The sequence below is a fragment of the Phyllostomus hastatus genome, unplaced genomic scaffold (assembly GCF_019186645.2).
Source record: "Phyllostomus hastatus isolate PE091 unplaced genomic scaffold, TTU_PhHast_1.1 phas_contig_402, whole genome shotgun sequence".
Lineage (NCBI taxonomy): Eukaryota > Metazoa > Chordata > Mammalia > Chiroptera > Phyllostomidae > Phyllostomus > Phyllostomus hastatus.
Window position 1 is genome coordinate 14,881,877 of NW_025333873.1, and position 22,503 is coordinate 14,904,379.

Sequence of the window (22,503 nt, forward strand, 5' to 3'; positions counted from 1 at the left end):
CATGAAGCAAAGCCACCAAATGAATGACTGCAGAGCAAAGCCACCGAGTGAATGACTGCAGAGCTGCTGACAGGCCTGAGATGAAACCCCGTCTTCTTTTGGGAAGTCGCCCCCACGGGGCCAGCGACCCCGTACGGAGTCCTGGGTGTTCAGAGCGGGAAGGGACCCGGCTGTCACCCGCCCACAGAGAGCTGTGATGGAAAGAACGGGCTCCCCGTGGCCGACACACTCAGACCTGCGTCTCCATGGAAACGCGCTGCACCAGGGCCCACACGGCGCAGCCCCGGGGGAGGTGGGGGCCTCGGTGAGGCCGGCGAGGCGGGACTTCGGAAAAGAGAAATGAGGGGGAGACAGGGTTGCTCCGCTGGGCCGAGGGTTCTCTGCAGATGACAGTTGACGGATGCGCGTGCTACTGTGTTTCTGCCCAGAGCGGACTTGGTGACAACGAAGGGTCCCCAAGGGAACACGAGCGCTGCCGCAGGGTCACCCTCCACGCTCCGAAGCGCTCGCTGGAAGGGCTCCCAGCCGCGGGTCCTCTCTAAAGCCTGCCGAGCCTGGACTGCACTCAGCCCTGCTCGGCCTTTCTCGGGGGACCTGGGGAACGCGGGAGGGGCGGGGGGGAGGGGAGGGGAGGAGGGTGGTAGCCCCAGGCGTGTCTCCACTACCACCCACTTCCTGGCCTCCTGCCTGGGGACCTGCAGTGCCACGGTCACCAGTATTCTCATCAGCAACAAGACAGCAGCCGACTCTGCCTCCAGACACTTTCAGAAACGCGCACCGGCCTACACAGGGGTCACCGGCCTACACGGGGGTCACCGGCCCCGCTACATGGGGGTCACTGGCCCCGCCACACGGGGGAAGGCGACCATGTGCCCGAAGCCGCTGCAGGGAAGGGCTGTGCCGTGGCTGTGGTCACAGTCCCTGGTCTCCCAGAGTGAGACCGGCTGCCCTTGTGCTCGGAGGGGTTTTTACGGGGTGGACGCCCAGGGCTCGGCTTCCCGCACGCAGGACGCAGGACGACGGACGACAAGGGACTGGGTGCGGGCCGGGCGCCGGGCCTTCGGTGTCTGTGATACAAGCACCGAGACGGCTCTCCCCTGGGGCTCTGATTCCCAGCGTCCTGACCGCGAAGGCGCCTTTCCCCGAACGGAAGAGGAGACGCAGCCCCGAGCGCGACGGTCCCTTTCCCGACCGCGACGGCTGGGGAGCAGCGGGCGGGCTCCCTGCGTGTTTCCGAAGCCGCAGGCTCCGAACGCGGAGAACACGCAGCCCGCGGGCTCTTCCTGGCTGCTGGGCGTGGAGGCGAGCGTGGCCCTGCCTGGCCGGAAACGCAGGGACCGGTGCAGGGCGCCCCCCCCCCCCCCCCCCCCGCCAGAGCCCGCCGTGCAAGCTCTTCTCCGCAGGGAGTGGCTTTAGAGCGCATCCCTGCCCACCCCCGCGGCGCTCGCTCTTGCTCGCTCGCTCATCCCGGAGCTCCACCCTCGTCTGGCTGCTGCGGAGCCCGGGAGTTCAGCGGGGGTACTCACGGTTCCGTGCGATATGGTCAGGAAGCCGTTTTTCACCGAACACTTCCTTTTCTGCCACACCTTCCGGATCCTGAGATCAACGTGGGGGGAAAAAAAACCATGAGAGTTTAGAAATCCCGACGCAGACGCACGCGGAGGCGGACACGCACACGTCGACGCCGGCCACGCCCCCACGTACCCGTCGCTCTTCTTGTAGAGGCTGCCGCTGCGCTCCGTGCCGTGCTCCTTGTTCCCCTGGGGCTGGTGCAGGCTGTAGGCGGCGCTCTGGCGGAGCTGCGCGTCCTGGAAGACGGCGGAGTGTGGGGCTCGGCCCGTGCAGACGCCCGTCAGTCACTGAGCGGTGCACACGGGGAACGGGTGCCCCAAGAACGGCCTTTTTAAATGGGAGAAACTTCCCCTCCTCGCCACGCCGAAAAGGGGCACCGATTCCATACCCCAGGACTCCTAAATGCCACCCGCCAGGCTGGGGAAGGAGAGGTCAAAGACAGGGTCCCCACGCCGGCCCGGAGGGAGGCGTTGGGAGTTACGAGGTTTCACGGAGCTATGGGCCTCAGGTCCCTGGTGATGGCAAGAAGCTCCCGGCAGAGCAAATGCAGCCCCGTCCAGCAACACAAGCAAACAAACAAAACCCAAAACAGAATCAAACAAAAAGCCAACGTCCTGCCTCTCACGTTAGGCAAGATGCTGTAGCCCCCTGCCTGTTTCCTGCTTGGAAAACAATACCCAGTAAGGAAGGCAGCTACGGTGAGGTCTGAGTTAGGGGACAGGTGCGAACACCTGGTCCAGGGCAGGTATTGAACACAGTCGCTTCCTGACCCTGCCCATCCCAGGACAGGGGCCATGACCCTGAACCGAACCGCCTGGGGCCCGCTCAGGATGTGCCGTCCACTCGGACGGCTGGGGAGCTCCGGCCTCCAGCCCCTCGAGGGCAAGGCCAGCCAGTGAAACCCCGGGCGCCCAGCAGGCGCTCCACTGCGCTGACAGACGGCAGCGCGAGTCCTGAGCGGAGGAGAGTGGGGAGGGCGCTGGGAATTCTGCAGACATGGAGGAGACGGGGGTGGGGTGGGGTGGGCGTGTAAAACATGCATGTGAGTTCACAGGTGAACCGGGGGGGGCAGGTCTGCCTCCACCTGCTGTTGGGAACCTCCCCCGCCTCACATCCGGTTCACTTCGTCAGGGAAGAAACAGAAACACTATGACAACCAGCGACCTGCTCGCAACGCAGAGCCTGCCGGAGCCCGAGCGGAGCGTGGAAGGGAATCCCGCCTCCCCCACCGACCTTCCCTCCCTTAGCCCCCATGCCCTCGCAAGGGGCACCCCGAAAGTCGAGGGCCGGTCTCACCTCCACCACCAAGCCCATGACTGCCCTTGGGGGATACCCGACAATCCACATGATTGGAGCTGAGCAGGCCACAGGCTCAAGAGGAGCCCACGGGGAAGCCTGGGGGGGGGGGCGGGGGAAGTGGGCGAGGGGGCTTTCACAATGGAAGCGAGGGTCCCAGAGAATGGGGGGACGGCACGCACAGCAGGGGGACGCACTTGGGGGCTTGGGGAGGAAATGGCAGCTGTGACCGCCCTCCAGGGAATCGAGGACACAGCTAATCTGTGCAGCCTGGATCAAGTGGCCACTGGCACAAGGGACAGGCAGGCTTGAGTCGGGGTCACGGCCACCTGGATCCCTGGCAGTTTTCAGAAAGGTATTTGAAGCATGAAAGTGTTTAATTTTGATGACGTCCAATTTACTTACTGTTTCTCTTATTGTTTGTAGTTTATACGTCACATGTGAGAAATCATTGCCTAGTCCAAGGTCACGGAGATTTGTACATACACTTTCTCTAAGTGTTTTATAGTTTTAGCTCTTACACGTGGGTCTTTGGCCTACTTTAGTTTTTGACAATGGTGTGGGATAGGGGTCCAAATTCATTCTTTGGCTGTGGCTGTCCACTTGTCCCGGCACCCTCGATTGAAAACACTGTTCTTTCCCTGGCTGGTGTGGCTCAGTGGATTGAATGCTGGCCTGCCAACCAAAGGGTCACAGGTTCAATTCCCAGTCAGAGCACAGGCCTGGGTTGCGGGCCGGGTCCCCAGTTGAGGGTGTGTGAGAGGCAACCGATTGATCTATCTCTTGCACATTGATGTTTCTCTCCCTCTCTTCCCCCTCCCTTTCCCTAACAATAAATAAAATCTTGGAGAGAGAGAGAGACAGAGAAAGAAGGAGAAAGAAAGGAAAGGGAGGAGGGAAGGAAGGAAAGGAGGGAGGGAGGGAACACTGTTCTTTCCTCACTGAACTGTCTTGGCTCCCTTGTTGCAAATCAGTCGACCACGAATGGGAGGGTTTATTCCTGGACTCTCAACGTGCCCCGCTGCCCGCCGTCTGTCCTGGGCCGGCCCCACGCCGCCCGGAGGATCGGAGCTCTGAGCCAGCGACGTCAACACTGCTCTGAAATCAGCAAGCGTGAGCGGCCCTGCACCCACGTTCCTCTCTGCCGGGGCTGTTCTGGCCACTCGGGGCCCCTTGCATCTGCAGTGGATGTTAAAACCAGCCTGTGGATTCCAGCAAAGGCGGCTGGGGTTCTGGTGGGAACTGCCTTCAACGTGCAGACCGCCCGGAAGAACACTGACATCTTCAAGATGCTGTCTCCCAGAAACACGGGAGGTCTAGTGCTGACTTTTTTTTTTAAAAAACTCTGAAATATCTATACGGGATAACTGCACAAAGAAAACAAACAAAAAAATCTTCATCCGAGAAATCAATAGTGTGCTCAGGCGCTCCATCCCTGAACAGACAACGAAGCCTGAACAGACCCCCAAAACAGGAGAAAGGTCCTCGTTTTCTGTGGGGAGCTCCCACGGCACTTGCGCCTCCAGACAACGGAGAAAGACAGCTCACACCGCGGAGGCCCCGTGCCCCCGCCTCTCAGAAGGGCGGGAGACTCGCACCGGAAATGTGGGGCGGACCCAGCTTTAGACGTCAGGAGGGTGAGTGTGGTGGAGGGGAGAGGGAGAAACACCCCCCACCTATCCGCCTCCGTGAAGGGCTGAGCACACGCCTGCCACAGGCCGAACCGCACGACCAGGCACCGCGTGTGCCGCTCGGGGAGGGAGAAGGCCGGCGCCGGCAAGGGCTCCGGGCCCTCCCCCCCCACCGTCAGGCACCGTAGTCAGCGCTCTCCCAGGCACCTCGTGCCGGCAGAGTCGGCCCCTCGGCTGGAAGCTGAGGAAGAAATGACTGTTTCACTCCTCAGACCAGGCGCTGCTTGGATCCCGGCGGCGGAGGGCCAGGTGGGTGGGGAGACGGAGCACAAAACCCGCCGCGTGCCAAGGTTTCGGCTCTGAAAACGGGACCTGCCCCAATGCTCCAGCCGTAGGCAGTCCACTCCCTGCTCGGTCGGAGAATGTCCATAGTGAAATCTCGGAGACCTCAGACTGCAGCATCCTCTTTACCGCCAGCAGAAACATCAGAAACAAAACACAATCGTCTGTGACGCGGAGGCGCAAGGGGCACCGGGACCCACATGGGCCAAGTGTCCCTCCCCGAGGGCAGCCACAGGGTGACAAGGAGAAGCGGCCCGAAGCCAGCAGAGGGGACAGCCGCGTCCTAGCTCTGGCCAGACGATCGCTCTTGGACATCTCCGGGCAGGAACGGGGGGGAGGGATGGCCCCCACCTACCAACCATGCACGCAGCCTCCTCGGGGCGCATCCCCAAGTTTTATGAACCGTAATTATGTAGTCAGGATTTTTGTGACACCGAATGACAACCGCCAACACCAACGCCTTCAGTTCCCCAGGCCACAGAAGAGAATCCAAAAGGGGGGACACGAAGCCCTAAACCACGGCGCCCCAAATGTCAGTTCTCGGTGTCACTGGAGGAGCACACGACGGAACCCCGATGGCAGAAACTATTTTAAAGTGTGGAAGGTTTAACTTGTACACATGGGGTGACCACTGGCAGCTGGGTCCACAACACACGGGCGGTCATCCTCGAAGCGCGACGCAGCGTGAGATGAACCAGACGGTCTGCGTGTCTTTCCACATGTCCCCAACCGGGAGACTGGGGAGTTCGGTCTGCGAGCACAATGCAAGCGAAAGTGGGAGCAGGAGAGAGGCGCCACTTGACCCCCGTGCGCCGTCTGGGCAGACGGCCCGACCAACAAAACACACAGAGTAACAAACTGTAACGACGTCTAGTCTGGGCTGGCGAACTTGTGTGACTTCTCCGCAAAGCTGGAAACCCGGCTCTCTGACGGAAGCGCTTCCCGAACCCCCTCACTCTGCAGCCAGAGCACACATGGCCCACGCACGGCACGGCGCCCAGAGCTCCTGGGTCCCAGCACCCACTCGCCTCCGTTTCACGGCGGACGGAGCTCTGTTTCCCAGGCGTGGCCCTCCCTCCGGGACAGAAGCACTGCGTACCATCCCAGCGACACACTGGACTCGGACACACTGGACGGTGGCCGCCTCAAGGGGCCGGCTCCCACACCTGGCGCCCCATCTTCTAGGGGCAGCTAAGCCGCTATTCTCTCCACACCCCCAAGTTCTTTTCTGTTTCTTCTTCTGCTTCTCCTCCCAGTCTGGGAACATCGAAACATCAGGATGTGTGTTCTCTGGACCGGGAGGAAGTCAGCAGGCTGTGGGTCATGGCCGGCACTAACACGGACCCTCAGCCTGCCAATCTCTGGTTTGGCCGACCCCCGTTCACCAAGAGCCTGCTCCGAGAGCCACCCGGGCCCACCCCTGAAGGCCGGAAGGCACCCTCCAGCTGCCCCAGGTGCCGCTGGAGAAATGGCATCTGTGCAGTGGAGGACACAGCCAAGCCTTTGGGACAGGATGTGCCCTAGGAACTCAGACCACGGGGGCGGGGGAGCGGGGGCAGCGTGCAGAGACCGGCTTAAGGTGGGCCAGAGGCACCAGTCGAGATCAGCTGGGCAGTTCAGGGCGGGGGCGGGGGCGGCCGCATTTCCACAAAGAACAACAGCAAGTGGGCCAGCGGCAAACGTGGGACGTGTCCACCTCTCTAGCGTTTGTGCATTCACATGCGTCAGCCTTTAACAGAACCCGCGGCTACTGAGGGAGAAGGGACTACATTAAAAATGCTCCAGTCGTTAATATATACATGGAAGAAAGCATTTTTTTGAAGTTCATGAAGAAAGCATGCAAAAATTCTCCAATTTATTAAAAGACTGAACTACTTACTCTCCTAGACTTCGGTCACAAAAGGTAAGTGCATTTGGGAGAGAAACAACAATATTCAGTCACAGTACAGGAACTCAGGACACAACAGAGCACACCGCGTTACCGACAGCCAACCTGGTGCTCTGCCATGCAGCTTGAAGAGGGTTATTTATCTATCGAACGTCCACAAGTGATACGTTTAGACACGCTGCTTTATTGACAAGGAAGTGGACTTCTGTTAAATATCGCGTTATAATGTCCACATGGTAGCAAGCGTATCCTAGCATTAGGGCAGACGTTTACTTTTTAAAGCACAAAGTATCACTGCGAGTGCGGAAGCACGCAGAGGAGCGGTGCTCTGAAAGGCGTGGCGGGAGAACCAGGTTTTCTGCCCACGAGGACGCGGTGGCCAGAGAATCCAGCTGCTCGTGCTCCGCGGAACACGACCGCAGGGGTGGGAGGCGCAGGGGCCGCCCTTCCCTGCTGATGCCCACGTGGGCAGCGCCCACGTCTACCAGGCAGAGTTCGGGGGAAACCAGTGACGTCACTGAAGCGCGTCTGTCTGGTGGGGAGGCTAGGAGCGCCCCGTGTAGGGACTGGCGGAGCCGAAAGGGTGACTCAGTGCCGTGGAGGCCGGGCCCGCCCCGCCGTGAGTGCCTCCGCGTGAAACACGCTTACACGGACGGTTCTCTAAAACCACCCTCCAAGAACAGCCTGAACGCCTGTCTCCGTGCGGCTCGGGGAAGCCCCAGCAGGAACCGGGAGCCCCCGGCAGGCAGGGAGGTCACCCTCCTCAGTCCCAGAGCCTCCGGACAAAGGGCCAGACAGCGCCGCTCGCCATCAGACCCACTCACCTCCTTCTGCTCCACCTGCAGCGCCGACTTCAGAATGTCCCGGAGCTGCACCAGCTGCCTGCGCTCCTCGTCCTGGGCCTGTTTGATCTTCCGAGGCGAGATGCAAGCAGAGAGGCAGGCCGGAGGTCACCGGCCGTTCCCAGGCCAATGGGACGCCTGCCCCTCGCTAGACCAACCCTGCCCCCCGTCTGGCCGAGACGCAGGACAGGAGCAGGGACCCCGGGCCCCGGACCCCGAGGGGCCCTACCGGGCTGTCAGCTGACGGGCCGCCCGGCAGCAAGCACCCGATTACACAGAAGCCACAACGGCGTGAACGCGTGAGTGGCATAAACACTGTTGCGCGTGGGGAACATGAATGGCGATGGACACATGAGTGGCGGTGACGACAGAGCTGCTTCGACACAGGTGTGGCGGGGAAGCTACTCACGGTGTGAAGATCCGTCGAAAGCGTTTCGATGGAAGGCTTGAGGTTTTCGACGGCTTTCAGCCCATCCTGGAAGAAACTAGGGGGGAAAGAGAGGCACCACGGGTCACGCTTCGGAGGAGAGACAAGGGTTTCGTTGTGGCGGATGGAGAGACGCGACTGTTTTGAAAGGAAGGGACTGAGATCATTACGTCACTCCTGGGGGACAAGACTGGATGAACCGAACCCGGAACTATTACTAGAATCAAAACTCTCGAAACCAGGAGACGTGCGTGAGAAGGAAGAGCAAGGAGCCGCAAGACCGGTGGTTGTTCCCGGCCCGTGACCGCGAGCCCCAAGTTTCCCATTTGTAACAGGAAAGAGGACTCCAGCGACAAGGGCAGCGAAGGCCCTGGCTCAGGGCCGGGGACTCGGAGGCCCCCAAAGCAGGGGGTGCGGACAAGACCGAGACCCCAGAGACCTTCCTCGACAGGTGACAGCCGAGTGGGACGGGGAAAGGACGCGGGAAAAACGGGGCGAGCCCGCCGCGCCCGAAGCCCCGTCTGTGGAGTCTGGAAGCGTGGCCGAGAACCTGAGACTGGGCACCCAGAGGAACCTCTTTCTTCCTTCTTTTCTTTTAACTCGGAGCCCAAGGCTCGTGCAGTCCTCTGTTATAATGAAGTGACTCCCGAAATACAGCGGAGGCCAGACAGGCTTTTCTGCACAGACAGTGGGCTAGACACAGGGGCAGCTGCCCAGCTCCAAGCGTCTCTGTGCTGGCCATCGTCCCCACGGCCAGAGAGCCCTGCCCTGCCGCGGAGCCCGGAGCCCAGAGAGGTGTGTCTCCTCACAGACGTTGGGGCCGCTGTGACGGCGGACAGTGTGCTGGAGACACCACCCCAGGTCTGGGTGTGAGGCTGGGATTTCCCCTCCGTCACCACCATGCCCGGCCGGACTGTCCACCCGGAAAAGCCCCTCCGTCTGAGTTTAGAAGCCGCAGCTTCCTGCAGACCCCACCCCCCAAACCCCAGCACCGCGGGACACGTGGCAGTGCCTCCGTGTACCTGCAGAGTGACTCGGCCCCGGCTGTAGGGCAGGTGCGGGGGGGTGCGGGGGCACTGCTGCTGGGTGGCGCTGAGCCAGACAAGACAAGGTGGAGGGCGGATTTGCTCTGTGGACCTCGTGTGGGCCACCTGTGCCTCAGAATGTACTCACTTAGCCTCAGTCTTCAAGGCCCCTGCGAGCAGGGTGGCCCGGTGACGGCACGCTGCTCTCGGGGCGGTGACCTGTCTGCGTTCTGTGCCCCGCACCCCCTGCCCCCGGCCCCAGCCCCCCCGGGCCCCGGGCCTGCGAGCCAGCCAGGGCTGCATCCCCAGTCCCCCCAGCAGCGGCCGGTCACAGTGGGGCTCAGCAGGGTCTCGCCAAAGAACAAGTCCCTTCAACACCGCGGCCACCTCTTAGAACACGACCGTCGGCGGGGGGTGGTTCGTTGTTGTTGTTTTAAAGAGAGCTTTGTTTCTAGATCCCACTGGAGAGGAGGGCCCGGGAACTGGTGGAGATGCGAATTCTTTCCTTACGTGAAATGAGAGACAAAGAACACGAAGGACTCCTCAAGAATGCTTCAAGTCAAAAGCAAAACAGTGCCTCCCTCGTAGTCGGAAGGGCGACCATGGACCACGGCTCCCAGCGCCTGGCGCCCCCAGAAGGCCTCGCCGCCACAGCTGCACGGGCCAGCGGCCCCACCTCTGCCCACGGGCACAGCGCTGGACACGCACAACCGCACTCCTGGGGTGACGGCGGGGGGGGGGGACCCCAAGGAACCCCAGATGCATAAACAGGGCCCGGCCACAGGCTCGTTTGCCCGATGGCTGCGTCACTCGGGGTCCACATTCTGTCCCCCAAGTGTGGACTGAAACAGTCAAACCTCTTGGCAGGATCTCAAGAGTGTGTGGTGTGTGCACACACGTGCACACCCATGCACACGCGTGCACATACATCCTCCAAGGAAGCACTACATGAGGCATCAGTTTCAAAGGTTGCTGAGCTCATGTCCATAAAAGGCCAACTAGTTCACTTTTCCACAAGTGGGCTGTTGCTACCCAACTGGTCAGTTTGGGCAAAATAAAGAAGAAAAAGGAAATCTAAGAATAGCTTCTTGAAAATAAAATATCAGTGAGGAAGCGACCCACTTCCTAAACCGCCTCACATAAGGTCACAAGGATAAGAACCAAAAAAGGCATCTGCGTGTTCATCGCAAACGCGGGGTCCTGAGTCCCTGTAAATAACTCACCCTGAGCAGTGGACAGACTGGCAGGTCCCTGCCATCCCCTGGGGCCGTTCCCCCGGCGGGGCTCTCCTTTCCACCTCCTCCTTTCGACCGAGTGACCTCAGCTGCCTGGGAAAGGCCGTGTCACCAAAGCGGGACTCGGCATGCCGTGGCGGAGCCCACTCTGCGTCACCGGTGTGAGTCACCGTGGCGACCGTGCTCCAGGTAAACGGGCCGTGAGTGCGGCGGAAAGAAAGAGTCAATGCCACGGCCGCTCCCCTTCCACAGGGCAGGGGAGACGTCACACACTAGGGAAGCCGTCGCCACGGAGAGGCAGGAGGAGGAGTGATGGCACCGGGGGACGCGCAGAGTGACTCTAAAGCCGCCGCTGCACCTGAGCAAGGTCTTGGGGGGGACCGACGCTGGGGGAAGGCGCGGAGGGAAGGGAACGACCTTCTGGGAAAGGGGGCAACGCGCCCACGTTCTTCCTCCGCTCCTTCCCTGCCGGCTCCGCTCACCCTCCAGGCCTCGGCGTGAGCACGGCTCCTCAGAGAGGCCGCGGCTCGCGCCGGCAGTGCCCGAACCCTCCGACCAAACCCGTCCGACACGCCCGGTGCTGCGCACCAGCTGCTGGGAGAGGCGGCCCCAGCGAGGGGCAGGACCGGGGACAAGAAGAGAAGCCCCCGCCCTCCACCTTCACCTCGACCCAGCCCTTCCACCTTGTGCTTTCTCAGAGTCCAGCACTTCGGAACACGTCTCATTCAAGATTTTACTTATTTATCTTTAGAGAGGGGGGAAGGGAGAGAGAAAGAGAGAGAGAAACGTCGGCTGTCTGTCATGCAGCCCCAGATGAGGACCTGGCCTGCACCCAGGCATGCGCCCCAACTGGGAATCGAACCTGCGACCTTTCAGTTCGCAGGCTGGCACTCAACCCACTGAGCCACACCGGCCAGGGCTGGAACAGGTTTTAAATGTCCAATTGTAAGTCTGTTTGTTCTAGCCCGACCTCCTCCTTGACACCAGCAGGAGCCAGGCCTGGGGGGACGTTATTTTCTCTCCAGCGTCGAGGACAGTGCCCGTCACACGGCACACACTGCATGACAAGAGTGGACGGACCCGGGCCTGTTTATACCAGCAGCCGGGGGACGGGGAGCGGGAGAGACGGCGAGGCTGGGAGGGGAGGGCCGGAGGCCGCCCTTGAACGAGGACACGTCCCATGTCCTCTGCATGCGGTGCTTGCTGCTGCCCTCTGCTCTACGAGACACGTAATCCCCGAGATAGGCTCTCAGCGCCTGGCCCCGCACCGACACCTCCCGGCTCCCCCTCTAACAGAAGCCCCTGATCCCACCAGACTGCCCCTCTGCAAAAGGGGCAAAAACCAACCTACGTGATAACCTCAGTCGATGTCTGTAGTGTTTGTTTATCGAGATGCTCCTCTCGGACCCCAAAAGCCAGCCTTCTAAGTGGGCCACTCAGAGGTCTTTAGTATGTCCACACGGTCCTGCCACCGCCAGCACCGATTCCGGGGCATTTTCCTCGCTCCCCAGAACCCCGTTCCCATCCGCCGCCGCCCCAACCCCGCTGCCCCCGAGCCGTGGCAGCCACGGAGCGGCCCTGCCCGGCCCTGAACTTTCACACAGATGGAACCGCACGGCCAGTGAGCGGCCTCTCATCCGGCTTCCTCTCCTTAATGTGTTTTCAAGCTGGGGCCGTTGCCTGTGTCCGCGCTTCCACCCCTCACCCCCGCGCTGCAGGCCCGCCGGAAGGGGCCAGCGAGACAGGAGGAGCTAAAACAGCTTCGTGACAAAGAAAAAAAGAACTTACTTGCATTGGGCGTGGAAGTACTTGATCAGATTCTGAAGTAAATCCACTCCCTTTTTTATCTTAATTTCATTGACCTTCAGCAGATACTGTTAAAAAAAAAAAAAAAAGAACAAATGACAAAAAAGGCAGGTCACAGATGGAAGCACACGGGAGCTTCCCAGGAGCCCCTGCGGACGCCGTCCGGGGTGGGCGGGCGTCGTGGTCCCGAATGCCGTAACCAAACGCCGCCTGGAGCAAGGTGCCCCGTGACTGGTCCGACACACGGGTAGTTAAATGCTTCACTCGACGACGCGCCAAGAGCCTCTCGCCCCACGGAAGAATGAGGAGGACCGGAACGAACAGGACTCGGCCATCGTGACCGCTCCCGCCCGCGTGCTCCTCCTCTGGGACGCTCGCTGCTCATCCCCTGTGGTTACGACTCCGGTCGCAAGGCTCTGACCCTAAGGCACGCCCCCACCCCCATACGTGGCTACAAAACGTGACTGCTCCAAAAGCCAAGCCTTGAGCTAAAAGGGACGAAAGCCACCGTTAACGTGGAGAACTCATCAACAAGCACGAAGACATGAGGAAGCCCCCGGGGTCCACAGAACCAGCCTCCGGAAACACGTCTGCTCTCTGCTGAAGGATTCTGGAACACAGGCTCCATAAATGCACCCTCCCTGGGCTGTCAGGGTGTGGTAGGAAGGACCCCGAGAACCGGTCACCTCTGAGACTGGATGCCCCCCAAAAGCCTGCGTGGCCCCACAGGCTGACCACACGGGCTTCTCAGCTGTGACCCGGGAGACTCGTGGTCAGGTGCTCCCCCAGGCCTGCCGCCCCCGCACCCGGCACAGACGGGCGGCCACTCTGAGACGGCCGGCTGCAGGCTTCCGTCTGGTCTGGACGGCCTCTCCTCCCTCCTTCGTTCTGACGTTTGCTCCCTGCTGTTGGAACTAGCTGCTGGCAGAGCCTCGGAACGGTCACGTGCTCACAAGATCCCGGGCAACGTGTCAAACTTTACAATGCGTGTACCCTTTGACCTACACATTCTGTCGACAGGAACTCGTTCTAAGAGGGCGACCAGAAAAGTTCACCCGGATGAATGGGGAGGAAGCGTCACCGCAGATTCGTGCGCACGAGCGAAAATGGCGACACACCCAGCGTGTAAAACGGGGGACGAAGGTGCGGTGCATCCGCAGTGAGAAATGCCACGTGGCCGCTGAGCCGCCACAGCAGAACCTGCCACGTGGACGGGCGCCCGCCCACACCGAGGGCCGGCCCTCGAGTCACAGGGCGTCAGCAGAGGACAGCCGGGCCACACCGGTGTCCAGATGGACACGCACTGGGACGGGCAAGTAATGTCAGCTGAATACCAGAGTGGTTGCCTTCAGGAAGGAAAATCTGGGGGGATTTTAGTGTCTTTTATGTATTTACGTGACACACACACGTGTATATTTATATTGACCGATACTTAAAAGCATGCACTGTTTTCATAAGAAGACGACAGCAGGACAGGCTCTCTCACACTTTTCCTACTGACAGAGGCCCGAGGTGGCGCCCACACTAAACGTCTTCATAAAACTCCTTCGGAGGGAGAAAGGGTCCGTGGCTTGGAGACACGAGACGAGAGCCATTCTCCCGGGCCAGGTCCCGGGCAGCCAGAGAGGCAGGACGCCTACCCGAGGCCCAGCATGCACCAGGCTTGCGACCGCTGGCCGGGGGCCACGGCGGAGCAGTGTAACCGCAGCTCTGCATTCGGCTCAGCGGCCGGGTTCTCGGGGACCTGCTCGTGAGCCCTTCCTCCCCCAGGGGGAGTCCCCCACAGCCCCTCTGAGTGGCCAACACCTGCGGTCATCGTCGCACGCGTCCTCCTCTGGGAGCTCCAAGTGCGCTGCCCGGCGGGCCCACCTGCTTCTGCCCACGCAGGCAGGGCCCCGCCCCAGGCAGCGGGTTCCCACCCCGGACGGCAGTGACAGCGCCCCTCCCCGCTTCGAGAACCCAGACGAGGGCAGTCCCACAATGCACCTGGGGCTCTCTGAGGCCCCCGGTGGAGGTCGGGCCCCGGTGCTCACGGAGACGCGCACACAGGGACACGTGCCGGGCCGCCCCGATGCCGCCCGCGCCGTGCCTGGCCTCACCTCGCACATCTGCAGCTGGAAGAGGCGCCGCTCCTTCTCCATCTCCTCGGCGATCTCGGCCCCGCTGACCTCGGTGCGGATCATGCCGTGCAGCCTGGCGTGCTCCCTCTTCTCCTTCTCGATCTTCGTTCTGCGGGGAGGGAGTGTGCGCACAGCTAGGTCACCTCGCGCTCAGCACGTGGTCCGGTCCGGACCGGACGGCCCCGCCGGGCCTCGTACAGACAGGGCCGCCCCTCCGCTCACGGGCGGGGAGGTGCGTGTTTGCTCATGAGATGTCCAACGTGGCCTTCGTGTGGAGCGTTGACTCCGCCGAGCCTCCCGGAGCCCCCGCGCCGCGCCAGACCCGGCTCTCAGGAGGCAGACTGGGCCCTGCCCGGGGCCCCTCCAGCCACAGCGTCCAGTCCGGCGCCCAGCGAGCGGTCCGCAGGGCGCTGTGGGGGCAGCGACAGCTCCCCACCGCCTGCATGTGTCCCCGCCCCTCTTTGTCCCCTCCCTGCCCTCACTGGGCGAGGCCCGGCCTGGGACAGGGCCGGGGCTGGAGAAGGAACGCCACCCTTGCAGCGCATCTGACTCCTGCCTGTGTGACATCTAACAGCCCCACACTGACCCACGGCCAGACGTCCAGAGACAACTGGCCAGGGTGGGAAGTGGCTCCAAGACCACCGCAGCGAAGAAGCGCTTGAAACAGTAACTGGCCTTCTATTCTAGAGAAAGGGAGATGAAACAAAAACCACAGAAAGCACGAAAAAAACAAGCAAAGCAAAGCAGAACAAGACCACGGAAAGGCTGCCGTGGAGAGAGAGAGAGGGGAGACGCTTCCTGGTGAACCTCGTGGGAGACGCAGGAGGGCGTAAGCGGCATTGCTTAGGAAGGTATCCGACACAGAACATTGGGGTTCCAGGGCTCCCCATCCCCGGGGAGGGGGTGTCAAAACGAGGCAAGAAATGCCATTTCCAATTCTTGTTTTTTTGCACCGAAGCCCGGTATGGGGCACACAGTAGGTGCTCAGCAATTGAATGGTAAGACTCTAAATAACATATGCCCGTCGGGTGGGGGCGCTGTTAAAGGGACCTGTGCACCAGGGTGAGGGGTGGGACCGGAGGGCCGTGAGGTCCCCGGAACTACAGCGACACCTCGCAAAGCTCCCCATCAGCACCCCAAGGGACTGGGATACCATCTGGAGGCCAGTCACTCCCGGAAGAACTGGATACAGAGCTCACGCCCAGGAATTTCAAAGACGTCTTAACTCTGCTAGCTACTCATCCCAAGGACTCTTGGGATAACTCAGCCTCAGGTGTGCGTGGGTGAAGAGTTACAGCCTTTACCTATTTATCCTGGAATTCCTTCTGGTTCTAAAGGGTGCTGGGCGCCCCCATCTCCAGTTCTGGGATTCCGTGAGTCGTCCTGTCCCTCCCTACCTGTGTGTGTTGGTTTTACAGAACTTGACCTCAGCCCCCTTTTGGAACAGGAGACTCCCAGGGACCCTCTTCAGAAGCCCCTTCCTGCCCCAGTAGCTCGGGCAGGAGCTGCGCCCGCCGAGCCTCGGCCTCCCGGCTGAGGCAGGAATGGCGACCCTTCCCCCGACCACCGGACTGGAGTGGGGTGTGCGGGAGGGGTGCTCACGGGCCACCCAGGGGGCAGGCCGGGAGCCTCCCGCGTTCTCCGGTCAGCTCTCCCTCGGTGCTTCTAGACGAGTGCGTGCCGGGCACGAAACCAGACCGCGGGGACCCAGGCAGCTCGGGGGGCGGTGGGGCGGGGGAGTTACGGAGTTCCACAGAGGGACTGAGTATCTGGGGCTCGGTGTTCCTAGGTCTGAGCTCTGCAACCCTTCACTGCCGCATGTTTTACCGAGGCTGGTGGAACAACACGACAAACCAAACCAGCTGGGTGCTTGTGGCTGCATCTGGCACGTCTTTCTTCCTCGCGTCCCCTGCCCTCCCGGAGGGCTTCACGTGGGAGGCCCTGGCTCCAGCACACGGCAACCACACGGCAAACTCGAGGCATCTGAAAGCAGCCCCGGTTCCTCAGCTGGTATTCGAACTGACGGAAGCCGCTCCCCGCCGCCTCTGGCCCAGTCCGGGCCAGCGCAGCCCCGTCCGCCGCGGGACTGGGACGCGGTGATGGGCGCAGCGACCGCCGCCCGAAGCCATCCTACGGCAACGGCCTCTGCTGACCCACGCTACGTCTGTCTCCCCCGCGCGCCCGGCCGGTGGAGCAATCACGTGGGGCTGCCGGGGAGGTGCCCCGCCATCGCTGCCCCCCACCCTTCTAAAGCCACAGGCCCTGCAGGGAAGTGTGGACACCACGGACACCACGCACTAAGCGTGGCTCTGTCACAGACCAGCAGAGGGGACGGGCAGGGCCCCCAAAATGTGCTGCTCTCGCCAACAGAGAGAACGGGGAGAAAAGGGAACGCAATACCAAGAAAAACCGCTCGACTTCCTCCAATGAACTTCCCTGAAAATGACATTCTGTAGCCATTCTGACACAATTAAAAGGGACAAGGAAAAAACCTGTTTACAGAGGTTAGCGCATCACGCAATTCAGACGCCAGGTACAAAAGCATCTCGCTCGCTACGTAACACGCCACAGCCACACAGTTTCAGGCGAATTCTGGGTCAGGGTTCCTGGGTCAGGGTTCACTTACAGACGAGCACCTGAAAGCAGCCAAAGCCCAATTTCAAAGGAAATCTCAAATGACCTGTGTTCGCTCTCTGGAACAGAAACACTCACATTTTGGTTTCGTAGTCCTTCCAGGCTTTGTCGAAAGGCTTCTTCAGATCCTGCGGGGGGAGGGGCACAGGTTACACAGGCCGGTCGCTAACCAACTGCTCCGGGCGAGAGGCCCCTATCCCTGGGCCCATCTGGGGGTGGGGGGGGGGGTGGCGCGTAGGTTTTTATCACAAATGGCGTCTGTGATCCCACGAAAAACAAAAACCTCGGAGCCCGGGCTTTGAACGTGACTGGCGGTGGCATTCCCTTCCTTCTTTCTTTTTAAACATTTCATTTTCAAGGACCGAGTGCACACGGGGAAAGGGGGGAGAGAACCGTCTGAGGTGCCTGTCGCTCAAGACATAGAAAGTGGTGACTCGCCTCGCCTCCCCCACACCCCCCCCACCGCTGAGGGTCACTTGCTCTGCGGCTAAACCCAGGGAGACGCCACACTGAGCCTGCATGTTTCTGCCGTCTCTCTGACCTTTCCCATCGATGCAGGGATCTATCTCCCCAGCACAGGGAAGCCCGAGGGGGCCCCCAGCAACACACAAGCCGTTCACCTCCCAAGGTCTCCCGAGGCCACACTCGTGCCTGGGACTGGGGACCCCACGCTCTCGGAGCCAGTCTGGCCTGAAAACGCACTGAGCTGCCAGCAACTCTGTCACACAGTTAGGGTTGGTTGGGAAGACAGAACCCTTGTGATGGGGCGGGGATCTTCTTTTGGGGGGCTCTTCGTTGGCCTTAGGACAAGGACCCGGTGCCGCAGCCTGGCCTCTGAGGCCCTCCAGGAGCCGGCCCTGCCCGCCCCCCCGCAGGCCTTACCCCCACCCTCGGCATCAGGTGTTCTCGGGCCCCAGCGGGGCCCCAGGAGGGCAGCAGGAAGACTCCTGGTGTCCAACCAGCTCGGCGGCCCCGCCTCCCTGCCCAGCAGCTCCCTGGGCTCCGTCCGCAGAGGTGTCCCTGAGGCCAGCCACGCTGGGCTTCCTCCAGAGGGGCCCTGTGAGACCCCAGCAAAGCACTGGGCCCTCGAAGAGCCGGGGCAGGTCCGCTTGTGCAGAAGCAGCTCGGTGCTCAGCTGCTGGCGCCCACACGCCACCGGGGCCCCGCCCGCTCCTCACTCCCTCACCCGCACGGCAGCTCCGTGTGGACGCGCCGCCCTCCCTCGACCGCGGGCGTCCTCGGGAGGACAGCTCGGGCCTCCTTAGCGCAGGGCGTCCCGTCCCCAGGGCTCAGCCAGTGACACGCTGGCTGGAAAACCAGACTGGAGCCCCAAAACCGCTCAAAGGTTCCTTCCCCACAGGTCCTCCGCCCCCTTGCATGTTCAGAGCCCCCACAGGACGCCCAGAAAGGCCACAGGTCACCCCGGCGAGGGCGGAAGGGTGGTGCCGGGGCGGGATGGGACCCCACGGCCATTGTCCCACCGGGCCCGTGACTGTGCGTCTGGAACCCCGGTCCCCCCACCCCGGGGAAGGGGGGCATGTCCTACCCCTTTGACTCCTTTCAGGTCCCCCTTCAGCAGACTGTCCAGGGGGAAGGAGATGATGTTGTTCATGTTCTGAATCTGGAAAACAAACCAGAAAGGATTATGCTCGACTTCCCTTCCCCTGCGTCAGCACGGCAGGGTGTCGGAGGCCCCCGGGGAGAGCGGCCCCCGCTGCAGACCCGCCAGCAGAGTGGGAGGGGCCGTCACTGCCACTCTCACCAATGCACACACACCAGGGGCAGGTCTCCACACTGGTTCCCACGCTGACTTTCTGTTAGTGAGCTCTCGGGGGGAAAACGGTGGCCATCCCAACAAGGAAAACACATTTCCCACCCCAATTGGTGTGGCCCAGTGGACTGAGCACCGGCCTGTGAACTGGAGGGTCCCCGGTTCAATTCCCAGTCAGGGCACACGCCTGGGTTGTGGGCCAGGTCCCCAGCAGGGGGCGCTCGAGAGGCAGCCACACAATGATGTTTCTCTTCTCTCTCTCTTTCCCTTCCCCTCTAAAATAAATAATAAATAAAATCTTTAAAAAAAAAAAAGAAATAAAAAACATTTCCCAACGATCGCCGTGAGAACCGCCGCAGGGCACTGGAAAAGGAGGAACCACGACTTCCTGTCTCACTCATGGCCCCGGCACTTCACTCGGCCCTCGGCCCCCAGGCCCCGATTTCCCGGCCGAGAAAACTGGAAGGAAAACAAACTGAGGGGCTTCTGTGTCCTATGAGCGTGTGTGCGTGCGTGTGCATGCACGAACGTGTGTGCATGTCGTGTGCAGGTGTGTGTGCGTGCGTGTGTGTGCACGAACCTGTGTGTGCAGGTGTGTGTGCGTGCGTGTGCATGCACGAACGTGTGTGTGCATGTCGTGGGCAGGTGTGTGTGCGTGTGTGCATGAACCTGTGTGTGCAGGTGTGTGTGTGTGCATGTCGTGTGCAGGTGTGTGTGCATGAACCTGTGTGTGCAGGTGTGTGTGTGTGCATGTGCATGTCGTGTGCAGGTGTGTGTGCATGTGTGTGCGTGCACAAACCTGTGTGTGCATGTTGTGTGTGCATGTGCGAGCGTGCAGCTGGGTGTGTTTCTAGGGAAAGGAGACACGTAGAGGCAAGACGGGCGAGAGGTCTCCAGGCCCCTGTTCTTCTCCTTGAAGCAAGAAGGCAAGAGACTGGTGGCCTAACAGGCTGTCACCACGGGCTACATGGAGCGGCACCCACCCCTCCTGACACACTCTCTGAGGACACCCAGAGGGAGCAAGGCCGCCCCGCCGGCAAATTCCAGTCACCCAAAGGACACAAACTTCGACTCGGTCAGGGGGACCGAGAAAATGAGCCGGGATCTACTTTCTCGAGCCCCCAGGTGCCACCAGCCCTGTACGTCGACACAACTGCCAGCCTGTGGCCCGTGGGTCCCTGTGGGTCCCACACACCCGGGTCACAGGCCTCCGAGAGGAGGAGGACCGAGAACTCTGGAACCTCACGCATCCATTCTTGCAGCCAACACGGAAAAACTTTCTTTTTAGTATAATTACCTGGAATAGGAGGGCTAAATATAGGCACGGTTTTTTAGGCAATGTGGAGGCTGACTTCGGTGTGCTATTCAGGGTATCGAGTGTCAAAACGGAGAAAGACGTTGGCTTGAAAAGCGCCAGGGAGGTCCACCCGATGGCACCTGAGCCGGCTGCCAGCCCTGCCAAGCGCGTGGTCGCTAGTGACTCATTTCAGAGACGCCTTTTCGGGGGCCACTTCTGTCCTGCTCCGCCAGCTCAGCACCCGTCACGCACCCGGCATCGCTCCAAGGTGCCAGGTCACCAGCCGGGACTTGCCAGGACCCGCCCGAGGGTTAAATTTTTTAGATTCCAGAAAGTTGAACTGAAGGCGAGGTCATGTGGACGACTAACGGTGACGAGGAAGTGGCTGTGCCGGTGCGTAACCTCGGGTGACGAGCCCACTCGGGGTCCCACGGTGGACCGGGGTGGCCGTAAACACACGTGCGGGCCGCAGCTCCACCCCCATCTCGTCCCAGTTCCCTCAGCCTGCAGGACGCCTGTTGGGGCCCTCCCGCACCCACCCAGCCTCCTGGGCCCTCCCTGGGAGTCACCTTTCCTCTGCTCCTCCCCACACTCGCTCCCCCCAGCCTCCACCTCCCATCCCTAGGTCCCTCGGCTGGCTCTCACAGCTCCTGGTCTGCACTGAGGCCACACCTCCCTGCTCCGGCCACCACGCCCTCTCAGCCAGCCCCAGCCGCTCCTTGGCAGTGCTGCCAGACTGGCCCAGCCTCGTGTCCCCCACAAAGACGAAACGCGTCCTGCCCGGGAGACACTGGCACCCCAGCCTCGTCTGCCACCTCCGGTCTGCGCATCGGTCCGGCGGAGCTCTGCTGTTGTCCTGGCCCACCCGAGTCTGCGCTTGCGCTGGAGTTGTTCTGTTCCCCTGCGGTCTCCCCCGAGTCCCCGCTGTTCAGAACCTCCCACCCATCGGGACCGACTGGGAGGCCACCTCCTCCACGAAGGTCCGACCTCCCGGCAGGAAGCGGCCCCTCCCTCCCCCAGTCCTCCAGCACTTCCTTTTTGAAAAGCCTTTTAAGGCCCGTGGTGGGCTCTTACCGGCATTGGTGTTACCTGCCCCACACCACGCACCCCAGAGGGGGCGTCAGCTCCTGCATCCTCCGGAGCACCGCGCACAGGGCCTGGCCCAGGGCAGACGCTGCACGAGCACTGGTGGGCGAATCAGTACACTGAAATACTTTTCTGAGCTGAGCATCCAGTACAGGGCGACAAGCTGGAGGGCTTCGAGGACACCGACACCTCTGAACCCCGAGACACACAGCAAACACGCGCGGTGTCTTGTTAGGTCACTCGCCTCGTGTCCACCGAGCGCCTGTTTTGTAGATGGCGACAAACCGCTACCATGACAACCAAGACGGACGCTTGTCACCTCAGAGGAAGGGTAAACACAGACACACCAAGAGCCGAACAAAAGGTCCAGGACCACATGCAGCACCTTCTACTCTGCGCCGATACCAACGGCTCGTTGGAGAAAGAAGCCATGACTCTGGCTTTGAGCGGTGAGGGGGGCCGGCCTGGGCTCGGGGAGGAAGGGCAGCCGTGGCCGGAGGCAGGGGCGCAGGCAGGCTGGGTCGTGAACTCGCCCCGGAGAGGAGCCGATGCGGCGCCATCTTGGACGAGCCACGTGCAACCAAGGGGCGTGCAACCAGCTGAAGGGGGGTCCCAGCTGCTCGGGGTGGGAGCCTGAGCCAACGGCTCAGGACCACCCAGTTCAGGGTGGGTCGGCAGGAAAAAAGAGCCAGGTGCTTTGGGATGAAAACTCGTAGTTCCAGGCCCTGGCCGGGTGGCTCAATTGGTCAGAGCATCGCCTCACGCACCCAAGGGCTGCAGATTTGATCCCCAGCCACGGCACATACCGAGGTTGCAGGTTCGACCCTCTCCCTGTCAGTGCACGTGTGGGAGGCAACCGATGTTTCTCTCTCACGCCGATGCCTGTTTCCACTACCCACCCCCCCATCAATAAATACATCCTCGGGTGAGGATTTAAAACCATCGTAACCCTAGGAAGCAGTCCAGTAGGTTTTTAACAGGGGTGTGAGTAAGCAGGAGCACGCGGGTGAATGAGCCAGGAAATCAAGCTTCTCTACAGCAGGAGCAAAGACCGTCAATCACAATTTGGTTCTCACATCTACTTTGAGACTCTGTCGTCTGATTCAGGTAAGCACTAAGGTGCTGATAACAGGCATCGGGGTGAGAAGACTCACACTCGGCTTGGGTGTCTGCAGTGAAACGTTACGATGGACGAGACGGAAGACCTACGGTGACCCACCCACACTCGCCAGCTCACGGTCATTCCGGGCGCCGGTGACAGGGCCCCCGCCCCGCAGTGACACGGCATCAAACAGCCGTTACGGCCGTGATGAACGGTCCTCGGGAGACACGTGGGCCCCCCGGGAGTGGCGGGAGAGGAGGCCGAGGACAGACAGAGGGATCAGGGGACGAAGACGAAGGAGGACCTCCGTCTTCCGGGGCTCAGGGTTCAGCCGGGGAGACAGAGCGCACGTCTCAGTGAGCAAATGGCCTCGTGAAAACTCCGGAGCCATAAATAAATCGCCGCGGAATTTCCCAGAAGAGAAAACTA

General features: G+C 61.4%; 1 protein-coding gene across 3 annotated transcripts in view; it reads right to left on the reverse strand.

Moving 5' to 3' along the window:
• The window catches only part of ASAP2 (ArfGAP with SH3 domain, ankyrin repeat and PH domain 2), a 114,852-nt gene that overhangs the window by 31,910 nt on the left and 60,439 nt on the right, over positions 1–22,503 (reverse strand). For all 3 annotated transcript variants that reach the window (XM_045844495.1, XM_045844494.1, XM_045844493.1), the window contains exons 4-11: positions 18,365–18,439; positions 16,897–16,946; positions 14,164–14,293; positions 12,047–12,132; positions 7,981–8,056; positions 7,554–7,640; positions 1,705–1,808; positions 1,527–1,596 (exon numbers count right to left, since the gene is read on the reverse strand). In XM_045844495.1, coding sequence (XP_045700451.1) covers positions 1,527–1,596; positions 1,705–1,808; positions 7,554–7,640; positions 7,981–8,056; positions 12,047–12,132; positions 14,164–14,293; positions 16,897–16,946; positions 18,365–18,439 — 678 coding nt within the window. The remainder of the gene's footprint in view (positions 1–1,526; positions 1,597–1,704; positions 1,809–7,553; positions 7,641–7,980; positions 8,057–12,046; positions 12,133–14,163; positions 14,294–16,896; positions 16,947–18,364; positions 18,440–22,503) is intronic.